Below are 23700 nucleotides of genomic sequence, written 5' to 3' on the forward strand. Positions count from 1 at the left end.
TCTTTTGGCATCTTTGGATGTGGCTTTTGGCCTGTGGTTTTGTAGGCAGCAGTATGAGGTTTCTGTTTTTTTTCCTGGGGTTTTCTCTTGGGTTGTTTGTTCTGCCTCCCCGACCCTTAACGGTCAGAGCTCTGATGAAGAGGGTATTGCCTTCAAGACGTGTAAGCTACACTCCTGTGGATGGGCATAGTTCTAGTATTTCTACTAGATCAGTGCTTTGCACCTAAAGTTTTGTGAATATTGGAGCATTTATTTGTAAGTCTATTTTGTTGTAATGCGCTAGGCTGGTCTCCCTCTTTTTTGTTCAGCCTATATTCGGTCACTACTTTCTTTAGATACTCTTTGTAGTATAATTGCTACATTTTAATCTTTTAGTCGCTAGCGGTCTGCCCTTCTTTGTTGTTGGCTCTTGTACTGCTTTCTCACAAAACTGAAGCATAGCAGGTGGAGGCAGGTTTACACAAGGGCAAGCTGAACATTCTTTTTGTTTGCCAGGTGTCCCAGCCTTCTTTAGGTTGCGGTATAACCTTGATTGTTTAGGAATATTCCTGTGTCCCACTATGAACTAGAAAAAGATTTCACAGTAGATACAGAAATCTTTTTAAAGCTTACTTGCAGTGCTTTTCCATTCCATAAATTTTTATTCACTTGCAATAGGTCTTTGAACTTGCTGGAAAATTTGACTTCAGGAATCTGTTTCCTAGTGCAGCCCCTTCCCTCTTTTCACATCATAGTGCTTTCATCTTCCGGACTGTGCTCGTACGGCTGCTCAGCCCCTTATTTGAACCTCCATACATAACGTTATATGTAGCTGCTAGCGGAGGAGCAAAGGGGAAACTATAGGGTGACCACTGGAGTTGCTGACATAATTTCCAAGATGGTAGTTCCCTTCAGTAGTCTCTGTTTTTTTTTTGTCTACACAAGACAGGCTTTTACAGCTAAGTAACATGCATAAAATATGTTAAATGCATAAATAATAAAATATTTTTGTTGAAAAGAATGCTCTGACAGCAGGGCCCCTTTAAAAATAACTATTGCTTGTTATATCTCTTGTATCAGCTGTTGGAAAATATACTTGCCTTTTCTCTAGTTTTTATTTCTTATATGAAGTATGTGTTTTGTGAAATGTGGTCATTTCTTTCAATTTTCCTGTGTATTTTGTTCATGTTGTACTCTTAGAAGTGTTCAAAGTCCAATAAGATCACTAATGAATGACTTGTCACATATTGAACTGGGGCCATGGTATCAGGTGGGATTGAGTGACATTTCCTTCTCAATGCGTTACATGGCATTTCATGGAAATTATGCCTGAATGAAGCTGCTGTTGTGATATATGTGCAGATAAAGGACCATGCAGACACCAAGCTGAGCTTCTGTCCTATTTACCACAAAGCACCTACAGCAGTAATGCAAAGTATAATGGTTGATGCTGCTGTTTGAGGTAGTAAAGTACTGCTTGGTGTTATTTCTTATCTGATGTGTACGTACTAGGGAACAGATGCAACATGAGATTCTTCCAGCTGTCACATCTTGTCAAGCTAGTAGAGAGGGGATGCAGTTTAAAATTCAGCTTACACATTATTGAACATTTTCCATTTGCTAGTGAGCCACTGATTAATTTCAATTACCATACATTATCATACCATCACATTTGATCATATCAGAAAATTCCCTGCTGCTCTTGGCTGATCTTAATATCACTTCCTTCACCATGCTATTTAGAGCAAGTCTTTTTTTTTTTCCCTTTGTATCTTGACTGCACCTTGATTAAGAAATGAGACTTCTGTGACTTTTGTAATGAAGAGGTTTTAAATTGACTGTTTGCAGTGTTCGTAATGGTGGTCTTTTCAGGTAAATGGGAAGTAGTGTTGTAGCATTACCGTGCAAAAATTGAACAGATGGTGTTTTGACATCACTAAGGCTTTAAGAAAGCAATGACTTGGTCAGGCGTCTGCTCTTGGTATTTAAATATACCTTTCTTTTATGATGATTTAATCAGTTTTTCTGTCTATCGCTGTCTCTGTGTATCTCTCAAACAACCCTAATCTCTAGTGTCAGTGATGGCATAAGATTCCATATTTACCACTTGGCATAGTGGTAATCTTTGCAAAAATACTAAAGTATATGAACTGGGCGAGCTGAACATTGCTAACTTCATGTGAAAATGACATGCTGTCATGCTCATAGTTTTTATTCAGTAGGTCAAGTTAAACACCTATAGCAGTCACAGTGCTTAGTGTGCATTTATATTCTGGTCTGCAGCTCGTTGTGGTCCAATGATTAGAGTGACAGCCAGACTTCAATTTCTAAAAAGTTCATCAAGAACAACTTGCACGTTCATCATTACAAGTTTGCCCTAGATTGAAAATAAATTTGTATAGTCTCAGAATATTTTAATTCTTGGCCACAGCGCATATGTGCATTGAAAAAAGAGGGTGGGCTTTATTGCCCACATGCTGCACATGTGTCCATGAAGGTTCTCCGTGCTGGGAGCACCATCCATGCACATTGACTGGGCCTTGACATACCACTTCCAGTCCCTGGATATGATTACGTGGCTGCGGGTAAGGCTCCCGATCATGTGACCACTGTGACAGCCAAACATGGTGATCAAAGCCACGCAGGACTGACTTCCTGATCACTTGAAGTCTTGCTACTGGACATTGCAGAGCTAGCCTGGAAGTGACCTTTGGGTACGTAGTTCCACATAGGGCATTGCATGAACACTTGCCTCGGTGTCTTATGACTAATTTAGTGCGTAGGCTCTTTGGACTGTGAATCGGGAGCTATATTAGTTGTTTGAAGTTCTGGGCACCCTTAAACTACCCTTTTGCTGCCTGTTCTTACTTTATAAAGGCTTTATACTGAGAGACTGAGTGCTGACGTCATGTGCTGGATGTGTGTGCTCTGTATTCACTCATAACTTTATGGACCAAATCAGTTTGCTGACAGAATGCAGAAGCTGCAGATGTGCTCTCGCGCTTTCCTTCCGTCAGATTCTGTATCCAACTGTGCTGTTTCTGACTTTAATGGGCTCCAAGCCAGCAGCAGCTGAGTTTCCATCTGATTCTGTGTGACTCAAGTCCTTGCTGGATTGATTAGCCTCTGAAGAGTCAGTTTTCTGCCACTACTCCTAGACGAAGAGACCGTTTCAGCTCCAATTGAGATAGTGTGCAACACTTTGAAGCTGGAGGATTAACCTAATACTCCCACCACTGTTCCTATTCTGTGGCCATTTAGAGCTCCTGAAACTGTTGAAACTTTTCAAGTGCATTTGCTGTTTCTCAGGTCAATCTTCCAGGAGAGCATCTAAGAGAACGCTCCTCCCATCTGAAAATTGGAAGAATCCATCATTATAAATAAGTGACACATACCTCTGTGCTTGAGTTCTTTGTGTTTCCTTTAGACTAACAGGGGAATCACATTATTTTTCTTAAAGGAAGGCTTTCATGCTCACTGCAGGAACCTCCCTGCCCAGCTGCCTTCCCATGGCACCGAAATGTGCTAGGCATGTCCAAAGAGGATTTTTCTAGGGAATAGCTTTCCTAATTCAAATCTATTTCAGTCCGAGGATTCACTTGCACTGAGAGGGCTGTAACCCCCACCCCCAGCTAAAAGGCTTTCCGGCTAGCCATTCCTTGTGCCTCCCCCCAGCAGACACCAGTTGCTCATCCATACTCAAGTCAAAATCGTTGAGAAGGAGGGCAGGCTTTTACTTACCCACTCCAGGGGTCCCATTGGTGCAGAGCTTTCTGGGTAGAGGGAGGTGTCCCGGTGTTCCGAGGACAGGCGCCTTCCTCCCTCTGGCGCATGTCTGGTGAGGACCGGGCCATGAGAAGCTTCTTGCGGGTATGCTGAGGCCGGAATCGCGCAGAGCGCTCCTGTAGGGGTAGCGAGGTGGCCACAGTGAAGTCACTAGTTCCTCCAGTGAGAGCCTAGGGCACAGGACCGGAAGTAGGAGTGGAAAAGGCTGCGTTCCAAGCCTCGCCTCCAATAAGACTGTCGGCAGGCGTGGGACTTCTGGTCAAAGTTGGTGGTGCCGGTCTCCATCTTCTCCATATGAGGCTGGTGAGGAGCCCCCAGGAGTTATCCCTTGGAGTGGGGACCCAGGAACTCGACAAAGGCAGCGCAGTACTGAAGGACCCTACAAGATGGAAGATGAAGCAGTGCCTGCAGCCAGTGAGAAGACCACTGGTGGTGAGTCTGACTCGGCTGATGGGGGGGAAAGGAGGGGTTAGAGTCCTTACCCACTCCCCTGTAGGTGTGCTTCAGGGGGAAAAGGAATATTCTAACTCAGGCCCCTGTTTCTAAGGTCTCAGAAGACCACGTCAGACCCGTTTTGTTACAGGTTTATCCACAAGTGGTCAGGGAAAGAAACCTCGGTGGTTATCAAGGTTTTTTTGTTGGTGCAAACGGAAATGTTAGCCACCCTACAATCCTTCAAGACAGCCCTGACAGCTAGGGAGGTGGATGCCCGATCCTCTAGGGAAAGATTGGCTTCCCAGGAGGGAGCATGGATGGGGAAGCAGTGAGGGAGGGGTTAGGTCCCACATCCTCTCAGGTCACGGATGAAGACCTAGAGGAGGCAGAGGTTTCTGGCCAAAGCTCCCTGAAAGAAGAGGAAGATTTGGAAGGTGCTAGTTTGGCAAGCGAGGAATCTAGATCGGGTAGACACCACTTTGCTGTGCAAGACATGGAAAGGCTCCTAGGGGCTATCTATGCCTCGGAGTACATTCCAGAACCATCAGCACAGGTCTCAGCCCAAGACCAGACGTATAGGGGGTTGGTGAGACTGCAAGCTAGGGTGCTACCTGTACACTCGACTTTCAAGGATATTGTCTTGAGAGTGGAAGGAGCCTGAGAGAGAGGTCCTAAAATTGAAGACTTGGAAGAGGTGCTACCCCGTTGGGGAAGAATAGGAGGAGAAATTCCTCAAAACCCCCAACTTGGATGAAGCATTATTGCAAGTGTCTAAAAAGTCTGACCTGTCCTTTGATGGACCGTAGATCGGAGATGTTGCTGTGTAGAGCCTGGGATGCCAATGCCGCTACTGTGGCCCCAGCCCTGGCATCCACCTGCATCGCTATAAATGCTGATATTTGGATGCAAAGAGTAATTGACCACGTCTTGCGTGGTAGGAAGCAAAAAAGGGAAACCCAGTCAGAAGAGGTCTAGGATTCCCTGGAGGTGGTTGGTAAGGCAGTGGCCTACCTGGCAAATGCTATGGTGGAGATGGTCAGAACATCAGTTAAGACCGCAGCTCTCCTTAACTCAGCCCAGTGGGCAGTGCGGGTTAAAACCTGGGAGGACGATCAAACGTCAAGAGCCCGTTGCTGTGGTTTACCCCTTTGAGGGTTCCCTTTTTTTTGGCCCAGGGCTGAACCAGATGTTATCTAGGTTCACCGAAAAGGGGAAGAAGTTCCCTACCAAGGCCAAAAAGGAGAAGAATTTTTTTTTTTGGGGTAAGTAGTGGACTCCAAAGTCCAAAAAACTATTTTTACCCCAAGAGAAGACCGAAAAGGTAGTGAGGGCGCTCTCCGATTTGATGGAGGTTTCAGTTTGTTCCCGCAGGCACATCATGATAGTCCTAGGTCTCATGACAGCCTGCATTCCGGCTGTGGAATTGGCACAATTATATTCCAGGGAGCTTCAGTTCTTCCTTCTGTCCTCCTGGAACAGGAAAGAGAAGTCGCTGGACGAGAGGGTTTCCCTCCCAGAGAATGTAAAGGCCTCTCTGGAATGGTGGCTCAAGCCCCAGAATTTGGGGGAAAGGAGACCGTGGGACCCAGTTCAGGTAACCACAGACGCAAGCGAATGGGGCTGGGGGGGGGGTCTCAACTAGAGGACCATCAAGCCCGAGGTCTGTGAGAGCCACGCCAAAAAGGGACCTCCTCCAACTGCAGAGAGCTGTTGGCAGTAGGTCAGGCCTTGAAAGCCTTTGCAGCCTGGATTAGAGAAAAAGGAGGTCCAAATTCTGTCAGACAATATGTCGACAGTGGCATACAGGGAACCAAATCCCGGAATTTCCTGAACCCTAGCGCAAGAGATTCTAGGATGGGCAGAGTGCTTTCAGTGTCGGCGGTCCACATAAAAGGGTCGGTCAACATGAAAGCAGACTTTCTCAGCCGACAGTGCACCAGGGAGAGTGGAAACTCAATCCTGAGGCCTTTTTTTTTCTTCAAATAAGTCAGGTCTTTGGCTGCCTGGAGATATACCTTTTTGCCTGCAGGAGAAACAGGAAGGTGAAACGGTGTTTCTCCTTGGCTTGGGAATAGGGATCCGAAGGCCTGGACTCAGCACAGGAATGGGATTTCAAGCCGGCATATGCCTTTCCCCCTCTGCCACTGATCCCGTGGGTACTCCAGAAGCTGGCCCGATCAGGCTGCAGACTGATCTTGCTGGCCCCGTGAAGGCCAAGAGGAGCCTGGTGTGCCACTCTGAAGAGGTGGGCCGTGGCTCCCCTGCAGCATCTCCCAGTCAGGTGCGATCTTCTCCTACAGGGGCCAACTCAGCACCCTAATCCAGCGTTTTTTTTGGCTAATGGCTTGGCTCTTGAAAGGGAGACCCAGAAAAAAAGGGGATGTTTGGAGAGACTGATACACTCTTCTCCTCAGTAAGAAACCAGTCACCAAAAAAATGTACACCACGGTGTGTAGGGTGTTTTCCACCTTGTGTCAGGACCAAGGGGTTTTCCTTCCCACAGTTCAGGTGGTGGCCCTGTCAGTCTTTTTGGATCAAAGGCTTCCTTCCTAGCCCCTGGTTAAGTGATTTCTGGGGGCCAGGGAGAGAGTGACCCCAGTTAAGTTACATAATTTTCCAGCTTGGGATCTCACCTTCGTGTTAGAGGCTTTGACCAAGCCTCCGTTTGAGCCAATGACACAGATTTTAAGTTGGCCTTCCTGTTAGCCATCACAGCGCCAAGAAGGTTAGGTGACCTGCAGAGCCCTTCATTCAAGGAACCCCTCCTATTGGTATTAGAGGACAGGGTAGTACTTAGACAGGACCCTCCGTATTTACCCAAAGTGACCTCAAGGTTTCATGGGACACAGAAGATTTTCCTACTGTCTTTTTGTCAAAACCCTAAGAATGAAGGGGAAAACAGTTTTCATTTTTTAGATGTCAGGCGGTTTTTACTGATATATTTGAATAGAGTAAGTGACTTCAGGAAGTCAAGTCACCTTCTAATTTTGTTTAATGGTCCAAAGAAAGGACAAGAGGCATCTACGCCAACAATAGCCAGATGGATCAGCCATCTCCTTAGCTTATGAGCAATTAGGCGTCTCAGTACCCCCTCACCTGAAGGCTCGCTCTACTAGAGCGCTAGTGACCTTTTTGGGTGGAGAGGGCTGGAGCATCGATTGAGCAGATCAGCCGAGCAGCCACATGGACAAGCCAGGACACTACAGGATAGAGTTGTTGTCACCCCAGGACCTGGCGTTCGGCAGGGAAGTATTACAGGAAGTAGTCCCACCTGAGTTCCTTGCTTATCGTCTTAGGTGTGCCATCCTGGAAGATGACTAGAGAAAGTACCACTTACACCTACCCGTAACTGTGTTTTGGGAAATCTTCCAGGACAGCAGGCCTACTTTCCACCCGTGTCTGGTGTTGGTTATTTCAAGACAGATTGCCTTTTGTGCACCAGGGCACGGGAATACTCTTGTATAACAGCGGAGTGGAGGGAAGGGTGGGGAATTTAAACTGTCAGTTGATTGTGTTTCCTTTCAGGTGGAGCTAGTCATCTCTCAGGTGTGCCATCCTGGAAGATTTCCCATAAACACAGTTACCGGTAAGTGTAACTGGTACTTTTTCATTCTTGGACGAAGACATGGATCCTTGGGCAACATATCCTAAAATAGATGCCTTCCTGTCCAAAATATCGAAGACTACCAACCTATCTTTCGAAGATATGGGCAAATTGAGAGATCCAATGGACAAAAAGGCAGAAGCACTTCAAAAAGGACCTGGGAACCAGGGTCAGCCAACTTCACACTGGTTATAAGCTCATCCTCTGACCCAGTTTTAGTCTCATCTTGAAGCTGGAACGCCGAAAGAGGAACTATTGAAAACTATATAGACTCTAAACTAAGGACACGTCAGCAGAATCTGCGAAGATCACTGCATGTTCCACAGCCCTCATAAACTTGGCCAGAAGGGCACTATGGTTCAAAACCTGGACAGGAGATGTTACTTCCAAAGTCAAGCTATGTGGAATCTCCGTACTCAGGAAATTAATTTTTTGGGCCAAAATTGGAGTCTAGTGGAAAGATCAGTGGACTATAAAAAGGGGTTCCCTTTTACCCAAGAAAAAAACAAAACAAAAAAGCACATTTGGGCCCTGAGTGTCGATCTCAAAAGAAACAAGAATAAACAATAGAGAGGTGGTCTTTCACCAAGGGGAAAGGTAAAGTGGAGTTTATTCTCAAACCTGCTACCACCCCAAAAACCAGTAACTCATTACCAGTAGGGGAAAGACTGGCAGTTTACTGCAATAGGAAAGAATAATGGGAAATAAGTTCAATTTGAATATTTATTTGAGGTACCCCCTACCCCAACACAAGGAGACATTTTTCTACTCATCTCCCAGCAGACAAAGACAAGGCAGCAGGCATGCTGACATTAGAAGAACTTCTAGCACCAAAGGTAATTTTGTTTGTCCCCATTGAAGAGGAGGAAAGGAGGTTCTATTTTTATATTTTTGCTAAGAAAAAGCCCTCAGGAAAATAACTACTTCAAAATCTCAAACCGTTAAACAAGACCGTTACATACAGAAAATTCCGGATGGAATCAATTATATATTGCATAAGGAATATACTGCCACTGGGTGCATTTATGGCAACATTAAGAGATTGTAAATGCAATAAAAAAAAAAAAAAAACGAACATGTTATACTTACCTGCTTTGTGTAGTAGAATTGCACAGAGCGGCCCTGAACCTCCTTTTCTCTGATTCCTGGCTGGTGCTTCTGGCTCTTCCTCTCCATCAAATGCCCCCATAGGGGTCACTCTTACCGGCTCGCTCCTAAGCCCCACTGCCTGCATCTATAGACACAGAAAGTGGGGCTTGGCCCTGCCCTTCGCTGCCTTGTCACCAGCTTAAATTGACAGCAGTGGGAACCAGTGGCTCCCACTGCCACAGCCAAGCCTGTGAGACCAGCAAGCGAGGGGAGAGAGCTGCTGCAGACAGGCATATCGCTGGATCAAATGAGGGAGAATACTACCACCTAAACATTGTTTTACTATAATGCAAGGAATGCATTAAGTTAAAAAATTGTTTAGGCTTTATAACCACTTCAGATCTCAAGGATGCCTATTTACATGTCCCGATCAGGCATGGCCACCAGCAGTACCTGAGGTTCGCGATCAAGGGTACTGTACACTCACAATTTAACCTCTCCTTGGCATTTCCAAAGGTATTAGTGGAAGTTCTGAAAGGGTTAAGACTGGGGGGGATAGGTGTCATACCTTACCTAGATGACCTCCTTTTTTTTTTTTTTTTCCAACTCAAAGGAAATTTTGGAACACAGCCTGCTAATGGCCATCCAACAACTCAATCTTAGGTGGCTGGTGAACAAAGAAAAATCGCACTTAACACCAATCCAAACATTCTCCTACTTAGGTTACATAATAGACTCCAGACCAAAATCTTTTTCGGTAAGGAAAAAGAAAGGTTATTGGAATAGATAACATGCCTTTAACTGGCAAAAACTACAGTGAGAACCATAATGAGGATATTGGACCTCACGACCACATCTGTCCCAGCGTTCACATAGGTCCAACTTCACACAAGACCCCTGTAGAACGTTCTGCTCTCCCAATGGAATTGAAGTCTAACAACACTAGAAAACTCTGTCCATATTCCCCCACAGGTCAAGGATTCTATGAGGTGGTGGGTGAACACCGAATCATACAGCCAAAGAGGTCTGTGGACACAAACTAATAATCGGCATAACTAAAGATGCAAGTGCATGGGGTGGGGCGCGTAATTAGTAGACCAATTGGTGCAAGAAGTCCTCCAGACAGGAAGCAAATGAAGGCAGTAAAAAAAAAAAAAAAAAAAGCCCTACACTACTACTTCCAGCAGCAGATCAGAGGCAGACGCATACAAATTTGGCCAGACAATTCCACCATCATTAACTTTCATCGACAGACTAGTGGGTACCTAATCTCACTGTTTGATTGTCCTAACAGAAACTCTACTTTCCTGGTCAGAGAAAAACCTACTTTCCTTCTCTGTTTCGGTCCCTATCTGTCAACTTGGCTACTGAAAAAGAATAAATAATAAGTTTGCACAACTAAAACTATTCCTAAAAGCTGAAAACACACTAGTGTAAATTAGTAAATGGAATCCATTTGTATAGTGCTTTGGTGATACACACTCATTAATGAAATATAGTATAACAAAAAAATATATATATATATATATAACCATGAAAATACTGTATGTGAAACATATAAAACATATAAACAAATAAAGTGGAAGTCCAAATACTGTGGGGGGGAAAAAAGTCCAAACAATCACATCTAAATTTCAGTGTCAGTGCAGTGTGATGCCAGATTCAGTGAAGAAAATATCCAAAGTCCAAATTACAGTGTCGGTGATGCTTGCAATCCAAGCCCAAAAATGTGAGTGGAAACCGCTACCAAACACCCAATAGTGTATATGCTTACCCTATAGATGAGCCCTAATGATCAGGGCTAATCTATACCAATGGACCAACAATATCAGCTGCAGGCGGAAAATCCCCTGGATATACAGTTGCAAGAAAAAGTATGTGAACCCCTTGGGATTACGTGGAGTTTTGCATGAATTGGGCATAAAATGTGCTCTGAACGTCATCTAAGTCACAACAATAGCAGAACACAGTCTGCTGAACATAATACTACACAAACATTAGATGTTGCCATGGTTTAATTGCACATAACATGTAAACATTCACAGTGCAGGGAGGAAAAGTATGTGAACCTTTGGACTTAATAACTGGTTGACCCTCCTTTGGCAGCAATAACCTCAACCAAACGTTTCCTGTAGTTGCAGATCAGACCTGCACAACGATCTGGAGTAATTTTGGACCACTCCTCTTCACAAAACTGTTTCAGTGTAGCAATATTCTTGGGATGTCTGGTGTGAATCGCTCTCTTAAGGTCATGCCACAGCATTTCAATCGGGTTGAGGTCAGGACTCTGACTGGGCCACTCCAGAAGGCGTATTCTGTGCTGTTGCAGCCATTGTTTTGTTGAATTACTTGTATGCTTTGGGTCATTGTCCTGTTGCATCACCCATCCTCTGCGGAGCTTCAGTTGGCGGACAGATGGTCGTACGTTCTCCTGCAAAATGTCTTGATAAACTCTGGAATTCATTTTCCCATCAATGACAACAATCCGTCCAGGCCCTGAGGCAGCAAAGCAGCCCCAAACCATGATGCTCCCTCCGCCATGTTTCACAGTGGGGATGAGGTTTTGATGTTGGTGTGCTGTGCCTTTTTTTCTCCACACATAGTGTTGTGTGTTCTTCCCAAACAACTCAATCTTGGTTTCATCTGTCCACAGTATATTTTGCCAGTAGTGCTGTGGAACATCCAGGTGCTCTTTTGCAAACTTCAAACGTGCTGCAATATTCTTTTTGGACAGCAATGGCTTCCTCCGTGGTGTCCTCCCATGTACTCCATTCTTGTTTAATGTTTTCCGTATTGTAGATGTGTCAACAAACATGTTAGCATGTGCCAGAGATTTCTGTAGGTCTTTAGCTGACACTCTGGGATTCTTCTTTACCTCATGCAGCATTCTGCGCTGTACTCTTGCAGTCATTTTTACAGGACGACCTCGCCTAGGGAGAGTAGCAACAGTACTAAACTTTCTCCATTTGTAGACAGTCTGTCTTACCGTGGACACATGAATATCAAGGCTTTTGGAGATACTTTTGTAACCCTTTCCAGCTTCATGCAAGTCAACAATTCTTGATCGTAGGTCTTCTGAGAGCTCTTTTCTGCGAGGCATGGTTCACATCAGACAGTGCTTCTTGAAACCAGTAAATCCAAAACGGGTGTGTTTTTTAAGGGCAGGACAGCTGTCAGCAACACATCCAATATCATCACACTGATTGGAGTCAAGGTTGGCTCACTCCTGGCTCCAATTAGCTCTGGGAGAAGTCATTAATCTAGGGCCTCACATACTTTTTCCTCCCTGCACTGTGAATGTTTACATGTTATGAGCAATTAAACCATGGCAACATCTAATGTTTGTGTAGTATTATGTTCAGAAGACTGTGTTCTTCTATTGTTGTGACTTAGATGACGTTCAGAGCACATTTTATGCCCAATTCATGCAAAACTCCACGTAATCCCAAGGGGTTCACATACTTTTTCTTGCAACTGTATGAACTTTGTCTGAACAAACATATGGAATCTCATCACCTGGTCTCCAGTCTATCTGGAAAGAGAGAAGGCTCATAGTGTTCACTGTTTTAACACTCTGTATAAAAAAGTATCTGTTTACATTAAAAACAAAAGTATGTAAGCTACAGTCGTTAGTCTGTTTCCCATCTCATATCTTGCATGAGCCACTTCTTCATTCACATGTGGATAACACTTTAGTTAGTGTTGGATTGCAGAGTCCGCCTTCAAGAGATGGTTATTCTGTGTGGTTTTAGAGGAACAGTGTCTCTTGTGGTCTACTTCAGATGCCATTATCAAGATCGCCACAGGTTGCAAGAGCGTTTCATACTTTCCTGCACTTTGCTCTTGGTCCCCTGCATTTTAGGTTTCTGGTCATACCATCAAGATGTTGACCCCAGGAATGGCACTGCTGTGCTTTTGGGACATTCCCATTGTGGGATACAGAAAAGCTTCCTACTGAGGGGATAGTTGGCCCAGGTTCTGGCAGACAGTGCAGGCTTGATTGTCTTAACCAGCCTTTTTTAACCTTTTCAACACTAAAAGAACTTCCCAATTTCATGGAACCACTGGTAAACATTGCTATGTTTACAACTCATGATACATTAGTGTGATGGTCAGTGAGAAGAACGCACCTTACACTTGTCATTGGGAAGAATTACCCCCTTGTAAATAGTTAAAAACATCAATAGTGTCAGAAATAACTTATATAATAGTCAGAAATTGCTCAACGAACCCCTAGCAAACTCTGGAGGAACCCTGGTTGGGAAACTTTGGCCTAGACCTTTCCGAGGGTCAGATAGATCTTGAGTCTCCAGAAATCCGTGCTGGAATGGGTTCATCGCTTGGAGTATCTTGGTCTCGTTCTAGACACAGCTCAGGCCCAGTATATTTGTTCCCTCAGGAGAAACTTTCCCACTCCCAAACTCATTATTCAGCCCTGGAGTGCTCCTATTCTCTGCTTTTTTGCACAGGAGTCCTAGGTCTAAAGCTAGCCTCTTACAAGGCAGTCCCATATGCCTTTTTCAGTTCAGATACCTGCAACACAACGTCGTTGTGGGAATGATGCTTTGTAGTCCATGGAGATAGCAGGAAATAATGCTAAATGATGGTCCAAAGGCAGAGATTGCAAGATGTTATTGACTTAGAAGATTTCTGCTTAGATGAATGGCTTTGTTTTTTTTTTTTGCACATGTCAGAGAGATATAATAAAACATGTTCAGTAGTATATTTAACAAACCAAAAGGGAGCAAATGAGAGAAATGTGTTTACATGTCCTTTTCATAAAGTCATATTACCTTACTGCCTCTGCTGTGTGTTAAGGCTGTTTAAATATCAAAGCTTGAGTAACAGTGCTGTCCAAAGATGCCCCTATGCTTCTTCATCCAAAGTTGGGGTACTCTTAATATAGGACGTGTGTTCCTGGCCAGTTAATCAGATGGAAACAGAGGAAAAAGTTAAGGAAAACTAATGCAGCCACCCCATCTAATGTTTTGTTGCAACATATTGCATTTGTGGTTTTGTGTTTAATAATGCTTTCAGTAAAACTTCCCATATTGTTTTCCATACTCCTATTACAGGACTCACATCCTGCATCTCTGGCCTGTTTGGCCTGTTGGTTAACACAGTTGTGTGCATCTGATAAGACTTCCCATAATATTTGCCATCAACCATATTTCTCTATGTAGGACCTCGTGATGAGTAGCGAGGTTTAGAAGTTTACACATTTTCCAAGAGTTTTCTTCATTTGATGTAACATTACTGCTTTTCTAAAGGCAGTTCCTGTTCATTCAGTAAAAAATAGGCATTGGTAAAAAGTTAAAGTTCAAATACTTTCCAATTTAATACAAATGCTGCCGAATAAAATGTGCGTACAGGGCTATATTGGTCATTAATCTCTAAGCTCTGTTCCCAATTGTCTGCCTGACCCTGCTTAACCATCATTAGAATTCTAATAGAACACTTGCATATGAAATGAAATTAATGAAAACATGTTGTAAATGTTGGAAGTAATTTATTGAAAGATTCATTAAGTTACAAAGACTTTAACATATTTAATTAGTCTTCTGGAAGTATGAGTGACCCTTTCTGTAAGTCACACAATAGCTGTTAGATATCCTTTATTCTGTTTTCTCTTTAAGATTAACTTTGTGCTAAGCAATTTATGCCAAGTTTCATTTCTTTTCACCAGTAGGCCAAGTTATCTGCAGCCCTTGAATAGATTACTGCAGATAGCATCATGTAATTAACAAGAGATGTGGAAATGTAAAGTATAATTTGTGTAGTGATTGTGTGCAAGAGAATGTTAATTTCTTAACTAGATGGATATTTAAGGGGATAAAGAAGCTGAAAAATAGGGTATAATTCTGTAAAAGGATTAGGGCCACCTTATCTTTTGTTGAGGAGGTGGGCTGGATGAAGTATAATGAATGGAAAAGCTGAGTTTAATAAGGAATTTGTAGTTCATTTAAGACTTGGCTTCTTATAATGATTTTCTTTTGATTCAATAAACCAAATCCTGAAGTAGTTGATGGCCTTGAATAAAGTCACAGTATGTTAAAAAAAAAAAAAAAAATCACATTATATAATCACATTGTATAGTGTATGGTCACCTTGATTCCTTCTTATAAGAGTTATTTACCCTTCTGTGTTTACTTTATCACTGTATACCACTGTGCTTTGACCATTCATAATCATGCTATTTTGTTATAATAGGGCATGCCAGACTTTCAGCATGTTTCAGGTCCTGTGCCTGGCAATTTCAATCCACCTCCAAGACTTCAAGAACCTTGGAGGAACCCACCACCACTCCAGCCTGAGCGTGACCCATTCTTCATTGGAGGTACATGGTTTTATGCTCTCTTGTCTTATGTGATTGGTAAAGCTTAACACAAATGGTTTTACATGATGTTCGTATAGCAGTTTACATATGGTAGATTTTTATCGCTTCTGTCCCTCTGACCCATCCCCAAAAACTAACTGAAAAATAACAATAGAGACTGAGCTGGGATAGGTTTTACCTTTTTGTCACTCTATCCAAATCACTATTTTAGTCGAATGGTTTTAATTAAACTTTATTTTTGAGTAAACTAAAGTCTCAATATGCTTTGTCATTTACTGTGGAGTAAAGTGAAAGAGAAGCAACAGCAAATTGTGTTCCTTTGGGGTAAATATGCAGATCAGAAACTAGTCATGGACAAGAGAGTGTAGTGAGGGATGATGGAAAGGGAACCCTTTGTGAAATGGGAGCAGGGGGTCAGGAATGAACGGTTTCTTTCCTCATACCATTTTGTCTTTGTGTATGAAGTCTTTGGTGCAGTTGGCACCATGTCACCGCCTGACAAAGTGTGGCACTTACAATATTCAGAAAAGGGAGATTAGCAGATGCAGGATACCTGCATATATATGAAAGAACTGCTTAAGGGATACCAAGTTTGCATTTGGTTTTCATATTTTGCATTTTACATTTCTGCATTGCAAATACAGCATGAGGAGAATTTAGCAAGATTGAATCTAACTTGGAGTTAGAATCTGAATCAGCTGTGCATAGCAACCAATCAGCTTGTGGTTATGCTAATTGTAGTAACCCCCCCCCTATATGGTTTCTTGAAAGCACCATATTTACAATAGCAGATACCTTGATAACTATACACCTCTCTATGAAGAATTGCCCCACACATGTATTAACTCAGGGCTTGAAAAAGCTGCTTGCCAAATGTGAGGAGAAATTCTCGAGCGGCGAGCACAGATGATATAGCGGCTGCACTCCAAGCCTCATTGTGAAGCCGAGTTCCGGGTTCCAAGTTCCGGTTTCCGGCTTCTTCGGCACCACCGCTGAGGGGACAGGTGCAGGAGAGGTCCGCTCTCCTCAGCTGAAAGGAGACACCGTCTCCACCGCCGCGGGGGACTCAAGGAGTAAAAACTATATACATGTCATATCACTATAATGGAGTACAGGGGAGCTGGGATATACATTACTGTATACATGTTATGACTATAATGGAGTACAGGGGAGGGGGGATATACATTACTGTATACATGTCATATCACTATAATGGAGTACAGGGGAGCTGGGATATACATTACTGTATACATGTCATATCACTATAATGGAGTACAGGGGAGCTGGGATATACATTACACAGTAATGTGACGCTATATAAGTACCTGTAGTTAAGTGTTCTTGCATGGCAAGACCACTTACTGTTATCTCACATATATATTCTTATTATTATAGCCAAATTTACCATCCTAACTCCTTCCACAGTTTTTACACTACATAGACAGTAATATACCGAAACATGCGGATTGTTCCCGATTGGTGTGCTATTACTTTGTGGAACGTTTCGCCGAATGGTTCACGAAATATCAGCGTTTTTGTGGTGAAATTCGTCCCATAGGAATGGATGGGGGAATGTTCAAAACTAGAGTGTGAGCTGAAAAATCAGGACATGATTTCTAAACTGCTATCACTCCCTCATTTTCAAGCCCACCTACACAAATCTTATATCAAAACGTTCAGCTATTCCTGCTGCCACTAAAAATGTCCACGGTTAAGCCATAGTCCTGATCGTTTCTACAATATGACCATTTGTTTGCAACTCAGGCCGCCCGTTGACATTCATTGAAACTCCACTCTAGCCACCTCAAATTTGAAGGGCAATTTCTAAACTGCGACTGTGCCCTCATTTTTAATATTTCAGAGACATACTATGCATCAACATGTAGGTCTGGGTCTTGTGATTCTCACAATATAAAGCTCTTTGGTGTAGGATTTATCATTTTTAAACTACAACCATTTGAAGATGGCAACCGCCAGTGAAGTGAGCAAGTTGGAGCAGTTTGTTTTTAACCGCTCTTCTCTGCCCTTTCTTTAGAGTGAGTTGCCATAGGAACCCAGGTGTGTGAGCAGGCAGCAGAGTGACAAGCCACTCCACCCAGTTACTCTGCCCACTCCAGTTGTAGACTACTGGTGGAGGCAAGAACACTTCACACAATTTCCCCAGAAATTATAGCTTTTCTAGTTAATAAGTGTCCTGGGACCTGTGGCAGATGGGGCATAATGCAGTCCCCTCTGCGAAATCTAGTCCATGTATTTCTCCACTCCCTGGTAGAAGTACAGCCCCCTGGAGTAATTACTGTTGGATGCACACACTGCCTTGGATTGCCTTTTGAGGTGCCTAGTTTCTAGGTATTGTCATTGAGAAAATTGGCAGACTTTTATGCCTTTTTAGAGGGGGATACATGGAGACAACAATTTTTTTTAAGATATTTAACAGTGTGATCAACTACACATGTCAGTCCTTCAACTCCAACAGAGTTGTATGCAGTCACTGTCTTGTGTGCGCTTTAACACCTCATTTTTTCAGTCACACTCATTTTACAATTGCTGGCAGTTTTCTAGTCAATCTTGGGCTCCAGATCCCAAATGTTAGTAAGTTCTGGGTGTTCACACATCAAAAGCCAATATGCACCTGCCTTGTTGTTCACCCCTAAGAATGAACAAGTAGCATAGGCATGTTACTCAAACTCTTGGTATAAAGATGAAGAAAATAAGCACAGAGTACAAATGCTGTGTTGAGTTTAGTTATTGCTAATATCAGATTCAGAATATGAGCTTGCACAATGTGAGACGCAATTTACATCCTTAAGCTGGCCATGCATGGATTGAAATTCATCTGGTTCAGCAGGTACCAGCCGAATTTTGATCAGTGTATGGGCAGGCTGGTTGTACACAAGTTGATCTAGTGATCGACTTATGTACAACCAGCCTGTTGGAAAATTTTCTTTTGATCATTGCCACTGGCGATGATCAGAGTGTTCTGACGGCGAGAAAGTCTCCCTGCTGTCAGAATACAGTAACTCAGTGGGAGGGATTCCCCCATCCACATAAAGTGTGTAAATGGGGGAATCTGGTCATTTTCCTTTGTTCAACTTGCTGGTTGAACAAAAAAATTGACACTTGTATGGCCAGCCTGAGGAACAAAAAAAAAATTGGATATGTAGCATAACTTAATTACCCTTAGACTGCAGGATGGTCCCAGCACAGATGTTTCCTAAGCCATCACTTGGTATAAAAATATTGGGAGAAATTGTGCCATAGTGAAAGAAATATGCTGTAATTGTTTTGAGGTGAACTAGGATCTCGTAAAAGGTCATGTTTGTTAAAAGTGAAGTTGAGACTATAGGTAAATATTTTTTCAGAAAGGCTTAAGTAATCAATTTTGGTTTTCGCAGTGAAACCATGCTGACTGTTTCATGGATAGGGGAATTAATATTTGTTATGTTCCGTGGACTTTTGTACCTGCTATGAAAAATGTTTTCCTATATTTGCGTCTTCATTTTTGGGATCTAGCTTTTTGAGTGTGCATTCAGTAAGCTCAGTTTAAAGGATAACTAAACCTCAAATTAATGTAATAAAATGGCCACTACTCTTTCCACTCTCCTTGTAATGGAGATCAAGAAAGGCAGACATTTGAAGTGTAGCCTGTATAGAATCCAGGGCTCCTTCCATAAATAGAGGTTTGTTTACTTCTGCTTTATATGGTTATGTTCTTTGCTGGTTTCTTAATAGGCTGGTTTTGCTTGGGACCCTGACAGAAAATGCTTGTGAAAAAATTAAAGCACATCTGCAAAGTTAATTAAGAGATTGGAAGCACCCTGTTTGCTTGATAGGCCCCTTTCACACTGGCATTCTTTATGTCCGTTTTCCACCTGTCTGTTGACCGATGAAAAACAGACACCAATGTATTCCTATGGGCAAGCGAATGTAAAAGGATGATCATCTGTGTACATCCACCTCCGTTTTCAAACGGAACATAGCCCTATTTTTGTTCCGTAAAATAAAAAAGGAATGACTAAAAAAAGAATGTTAACAGATGATATCCGTTTACATTCTATCCAATTAAATCCATTTTTCTGCAATATGTAATTTTTATTTTTAATTTTTAATAAAAAATTTAACCTATGACCCAGGTATGGGTCTAGGAGGAAGTGACATCCCTAAGACCAGAAAGCAGTTTGGGAAGCTCCATGCATGCTGGGGAAAAGCAAAGTGTTTTGAGAAATTTCCATGACTCATAAAAAATAGACCAACAACGGACGTACATGGAAATGAAAGCGATCTAAAAACTGATGTCCTGATCCATCTGTTTTTCATCCGATTTTCTAAAAAAAAAAAAATAATCCCACCGTGACTGAACGGATGAAGTAAACGAAATTACTGTGTGAAAGGACCCTTAGTGTTGTATCCATATTGAGGATTTTGTTCAGAAATGTTCCATTCCAATGTGGATCCTACCATGTCTCGGCTTCACAAAAGACTTGCTATACCACAGCAGCCCAATGTATAGCATTACATTTTATGATAGTGTTCTGGAAGGTTCCGATCTCTTCTGTGCGCCTCATGTTGGTGCAAATGCTAAAGTTCTGTACTGCAAAACCTTTCTGCAAGAATCAATCTGCTTGGAATTCGAGTGACAAAATGCCATAATTTTAACTTTAAGTTACTTTGAGGTGATTGGCGAAGCTTGGACCCTGAGCTACTTGCCAAGATAGTATTCTTTCAACTATCAAACTATAGGGAAATCAGGAATTGTTTCAAATTTGTCTCCCCATTGAATGCAGTCTCAGGTTGATGACAAAGGTGTTACATCACACCAAAGGTTGAATTATTACGACCACTGCAGACCTCCCTTAAACATATTTTTTCCCAGGAAGTGATCATTCTGGTTCCTCTGGAGGACAGGTTCAAGGGATTTTATTCAAACCTGCTCAGTGCCAAAACCTAATGGGGGTTTTTCACCCTATCCTGGACCTCAAATCGCTAAACAATTACTTTCACATTCCAAAGTTTTGCATGGAATCCACAAAGTAAGTTATTGCATCTTTTTATATTTTCTTAGGAGTCTGTAGAGCATTGAACCTGCAATCAGCAGATCACAGTTGCAATGTCAGGCACCTGCAGACTCCCAGTAAAGCTGTCTGCCTGTACCTCCTCTATGAGCAGACAGTTACTGAAGTGCAGGAAGAGTAATTAACTTTGAGGGAGCATACCAGTGCTCTCACAGTTAATTGAGAGCTACAAGCCATCTGCTGCAGTGACGACAGGGAGTGCAGGAAGAGATGCGCAGAGTAAATACAGGTGTAATATGTTACTAAAGGTGAACTTCACTTTTAAAACTCTACCAAACACCCAGAGCTTCCATCTTGATTCTCAGTCATAGAATTTAACAATGGCATCCAGGTCTTGAGGCATAGTGTCTGTAATTCCTGGAAATCCTTCTTTTTCTATTTCTTCTTTTCAGTGAACACAGGCATTTCAGTCCCAGGGATTTCTCTGTAACTCCCATTCTTGCCCTCCTACAGTTAGGTCTTGATCAGAATTTGGTGTTAAGTACTCGTAAGGGACAGGTTTCAGCCTTGTCCAACTTGTTCCAAAAACAAAGAAAAATGTGTTTGTCAGATTAGACCTCCTTTACGGCACCTTGTGATTCCTCGGGATCTTAACTTGGTTTCTCTGCCTTGCAGAATCTGCAGGTGAACCCGTCTGAGAATGATCTTCGGATATTTCCTGCAAAGTAGCCTTTTTAGTGGCTATCATGTCTGTCATAAGTGTCTCTGAACTAGTAGTACTAGCGTTTCTTGTAAGGAGCCATACCTGATCCTTCACAAAGACTAGTGTTGCTCCCAAGACCTACCTTCTGCCTAAGGTGGTATCCAACTTTCACCTCAACGAAGATATAGTTCTTCCCACTTTTGTGCCCTGTTGCTATGCACCCCAGACAAATTGATCTTCATTGTCTGGATGTTGGCAGAGCTATCAGCATTTATGTAATAGCCACCGCTTTTATAAGAAAGACTCTGTCTTGTCGCCATGGCCTCACAAAGGACATCCTGCTTCAAAATGTATTATTACCAGGTAGAAAATGCCACAAGAGCTTACATTCTAAGCTCCAGCACTTGCCTGCTCACTCACCAGATCAGTGGGTGTTTCCTGGGAATTCCAATACCTTCAGTTTCCACCTTCTCCAAGTTCTACCGAGTGGACGTCCAAGCTTCTCTGGATACAGTGGTCGGCTGAATCGGGTCTGTTGATCCTTGATGGACCTACTGTACATTTACTCCAGATATCTGTAATGCAAGATTCTGTTGTTGTCCGTTGATAAGGACCAGACCATCCTAGTTGCTTCTTCCTGTCTTTTGGAAGAATCTTAAAATGGATACCAGCTGTCTGGGCTAAAGGGGAGTCCGGGCACCTTGTTGGTGTAGGAAACGTGGTCATCAGGGGACCACCACCCCCCAATAAAAATCCTGGAGCTTTGAACTATATGGTTGTCCCATTAGTGTTGGAACCACCTAATTTGAGGGTCATGCTATGCAGATTTAATCAGATAATGCAGTAGTGTACATGGGCCCTCATTGAGGAACCAAAAGTTTTGCTGTGGCAAGAGAGGTAAAGCCGATCCTGTTCTAGGCAGCCTTTTTCATCATGTGGAAATCAACAGGTGTAAATCCTCAGCTAAAAGAGTAGAAAGCGGTGCCATTAAGTATAGCATTAAAAACGCCAGTTTATTAAAACAGACAATCCGCAATGCACTGGACAAAAAAAATGTATGATTGCATATCATAAAGTGTTTGCATGGTTCCTAATGGATGCGTCTCCCTCTGTGTCATCAGCAGCAGCTGCCCACTCTAGGTTACTCTGACTTGTTGACCAGGAAGTGTCTTCACACTTGTCACTATGGCCTGAGAAACTCGCAGCCACGCCCCATTTCCACCAGGACTGTCCTCTACAGATGTTTTATGCAATCCAGGGTGGCTCTGGATGCTTCTTGGTCTGCAAGTCAGTTCACCTACACAGAGCCATCAGCTGCTGCCGATGACACAGTGGGAGACACATCCATTTGGAGCCATGCGGACACTCTTTGTCATATGCAAGTATCCATATTTTATTTTTTCCTTGTCCAATTGTCGGTTTTAATAATTTGATGTTTTTATTGTTCCGCTTGGCACCCCTTTCTACTCTTTCACACGAGACCACTTCTATCTCCAGGGTAAAGTACCTCAAGTGTTTCAGTTATCACACACAAGAACTCTTTGGAGTGTTGTATATTTACAGTATGTGCCCCTTCAGGTGGTTTTTCTTCTCCTGTGCGATCTGTCATTCATCTTTATAGACATTAAATTATGCCTGTAGCCTGGTGGTGCTCGCCCCTTTGTTTTTTTTTAATTGCTTGGCTAGCAGCATCTGGACCCTGGAGAATGGTTTCTACTCCTGAAATAATTATTTCTTGCTGTAGGTGCTTAATCAATGATGGGGCAACCATGGGTAACCATCTGCAACAGGGTATTTTTTGTGGATAGTTGTCAAACCTAGTTGAGCTCTCAAAGCCTTTTGTGAAGTGTGCATAAAAAGTCTGTGTGTTTGGCTGTGGTTGTAGTGTGGCATATTGTAAGGGATGTACAGTGCCTTGAAAAAGTATTCATGCCCCTTGAAATTTTTCACATTTTGTCATGTTACAATCAAAAACGTAAATGTATTTTATTGGGATTTTATGTGATAGACCAACACAGTGGCACATAATTGTGAAGTGGAAGGAAAATGATAAATGGTTTTAAAATATTTTTACAAATATCTGAAAAGTGTCTCGTGCATTTGTATTCAGCCCCCTTTTTTCTGATACCCCTAACTAAAATCTAGTGGAGCCTAATTAGTAAATTAAATGTGTGTAGTTTAAACTCAGTATAAATACAGCTGTTCTGCGAAGCCTTCAGAGGTTTTTTAAAGAATATTAGTGCACAAACAGCATCAAGAAGGCCAAGGAACACATCAGACAGGTCAGGGATAAAGTTGTGGAGAAGTGTAAACCAGGGTTAGATTATAAAAAAACAAAAAAAATATCCCAAGCTTTGCACATCTCACGGAGCACTGTTCAATCCATCATCCAAAAATGGAAATAGTATGGCACAACTGCAAACCTAACAAGACATGGCTGTCCACCTAAACTGACAGGCTGGGCAAGGAGAGCATTAGTCAGGGAAGCAACCAAGAGGTCCATGGTAAATCTGGAGGAGCTGCAGAGATCCACAGCTCAGGTGGGAGAATCTATCCACAGGATAACTATTAGTTGTGCACTCCACAAATCCATTCTTTATGGAATAGTGGCAAGAAGAAAGCCATTGTTGAAAGCCATAAGAAGTCCTGTTTGCAGTTTACAAGTAGCCATGTGGAGTACACAGCAAATGTGTTAAAGAAGGTGCTCTAGTCAGATGAGACCAAAAAAAAACTTTTTGGACTAAAAGAAAAACGC

At 42.7% G+C, this 23700-nt stretch overlaps 1 protein-coding gene across 2 annotated transcripts in view; it reads left to right on the forward strand.

Annotated features, from left to right (window-relative positions):
• RBM33 (RNA binding motif protein 33) overlaps positions 1-23700 on the forward strand; it is a 199708-nt gene that overhangs the window by 78341 nt on the left and 97667 nt on the right. For both annotated transcript variants that reach the window (XM_089693178.1, XM_089693251.1), the window contains exon 11: positions 15104-15230. In XM_089693178.1, the coding sequence (XP_089549304.1) occupies positions 15104-15230 (127 nt within the window). The remainder of the gene's footprint in view (positions 1-15103; positions 15231-23700) is intronic.

Source organism: Staurois parvus, unplaced genomic scaffold (assembly GCF_062004578.1).
Source record: "Staurois parvus isolate SC_StPar_1 unplaced genomic scaffold, SC_StPar_1.0 ptg000005l, whole genome shotgun sequence".
Classification (NCBI taxonomy): Eukaryota; Metazoa; Chordata; class Amphibia; order Anura; family Ranidae; genus Staurois; species Staurois parvus.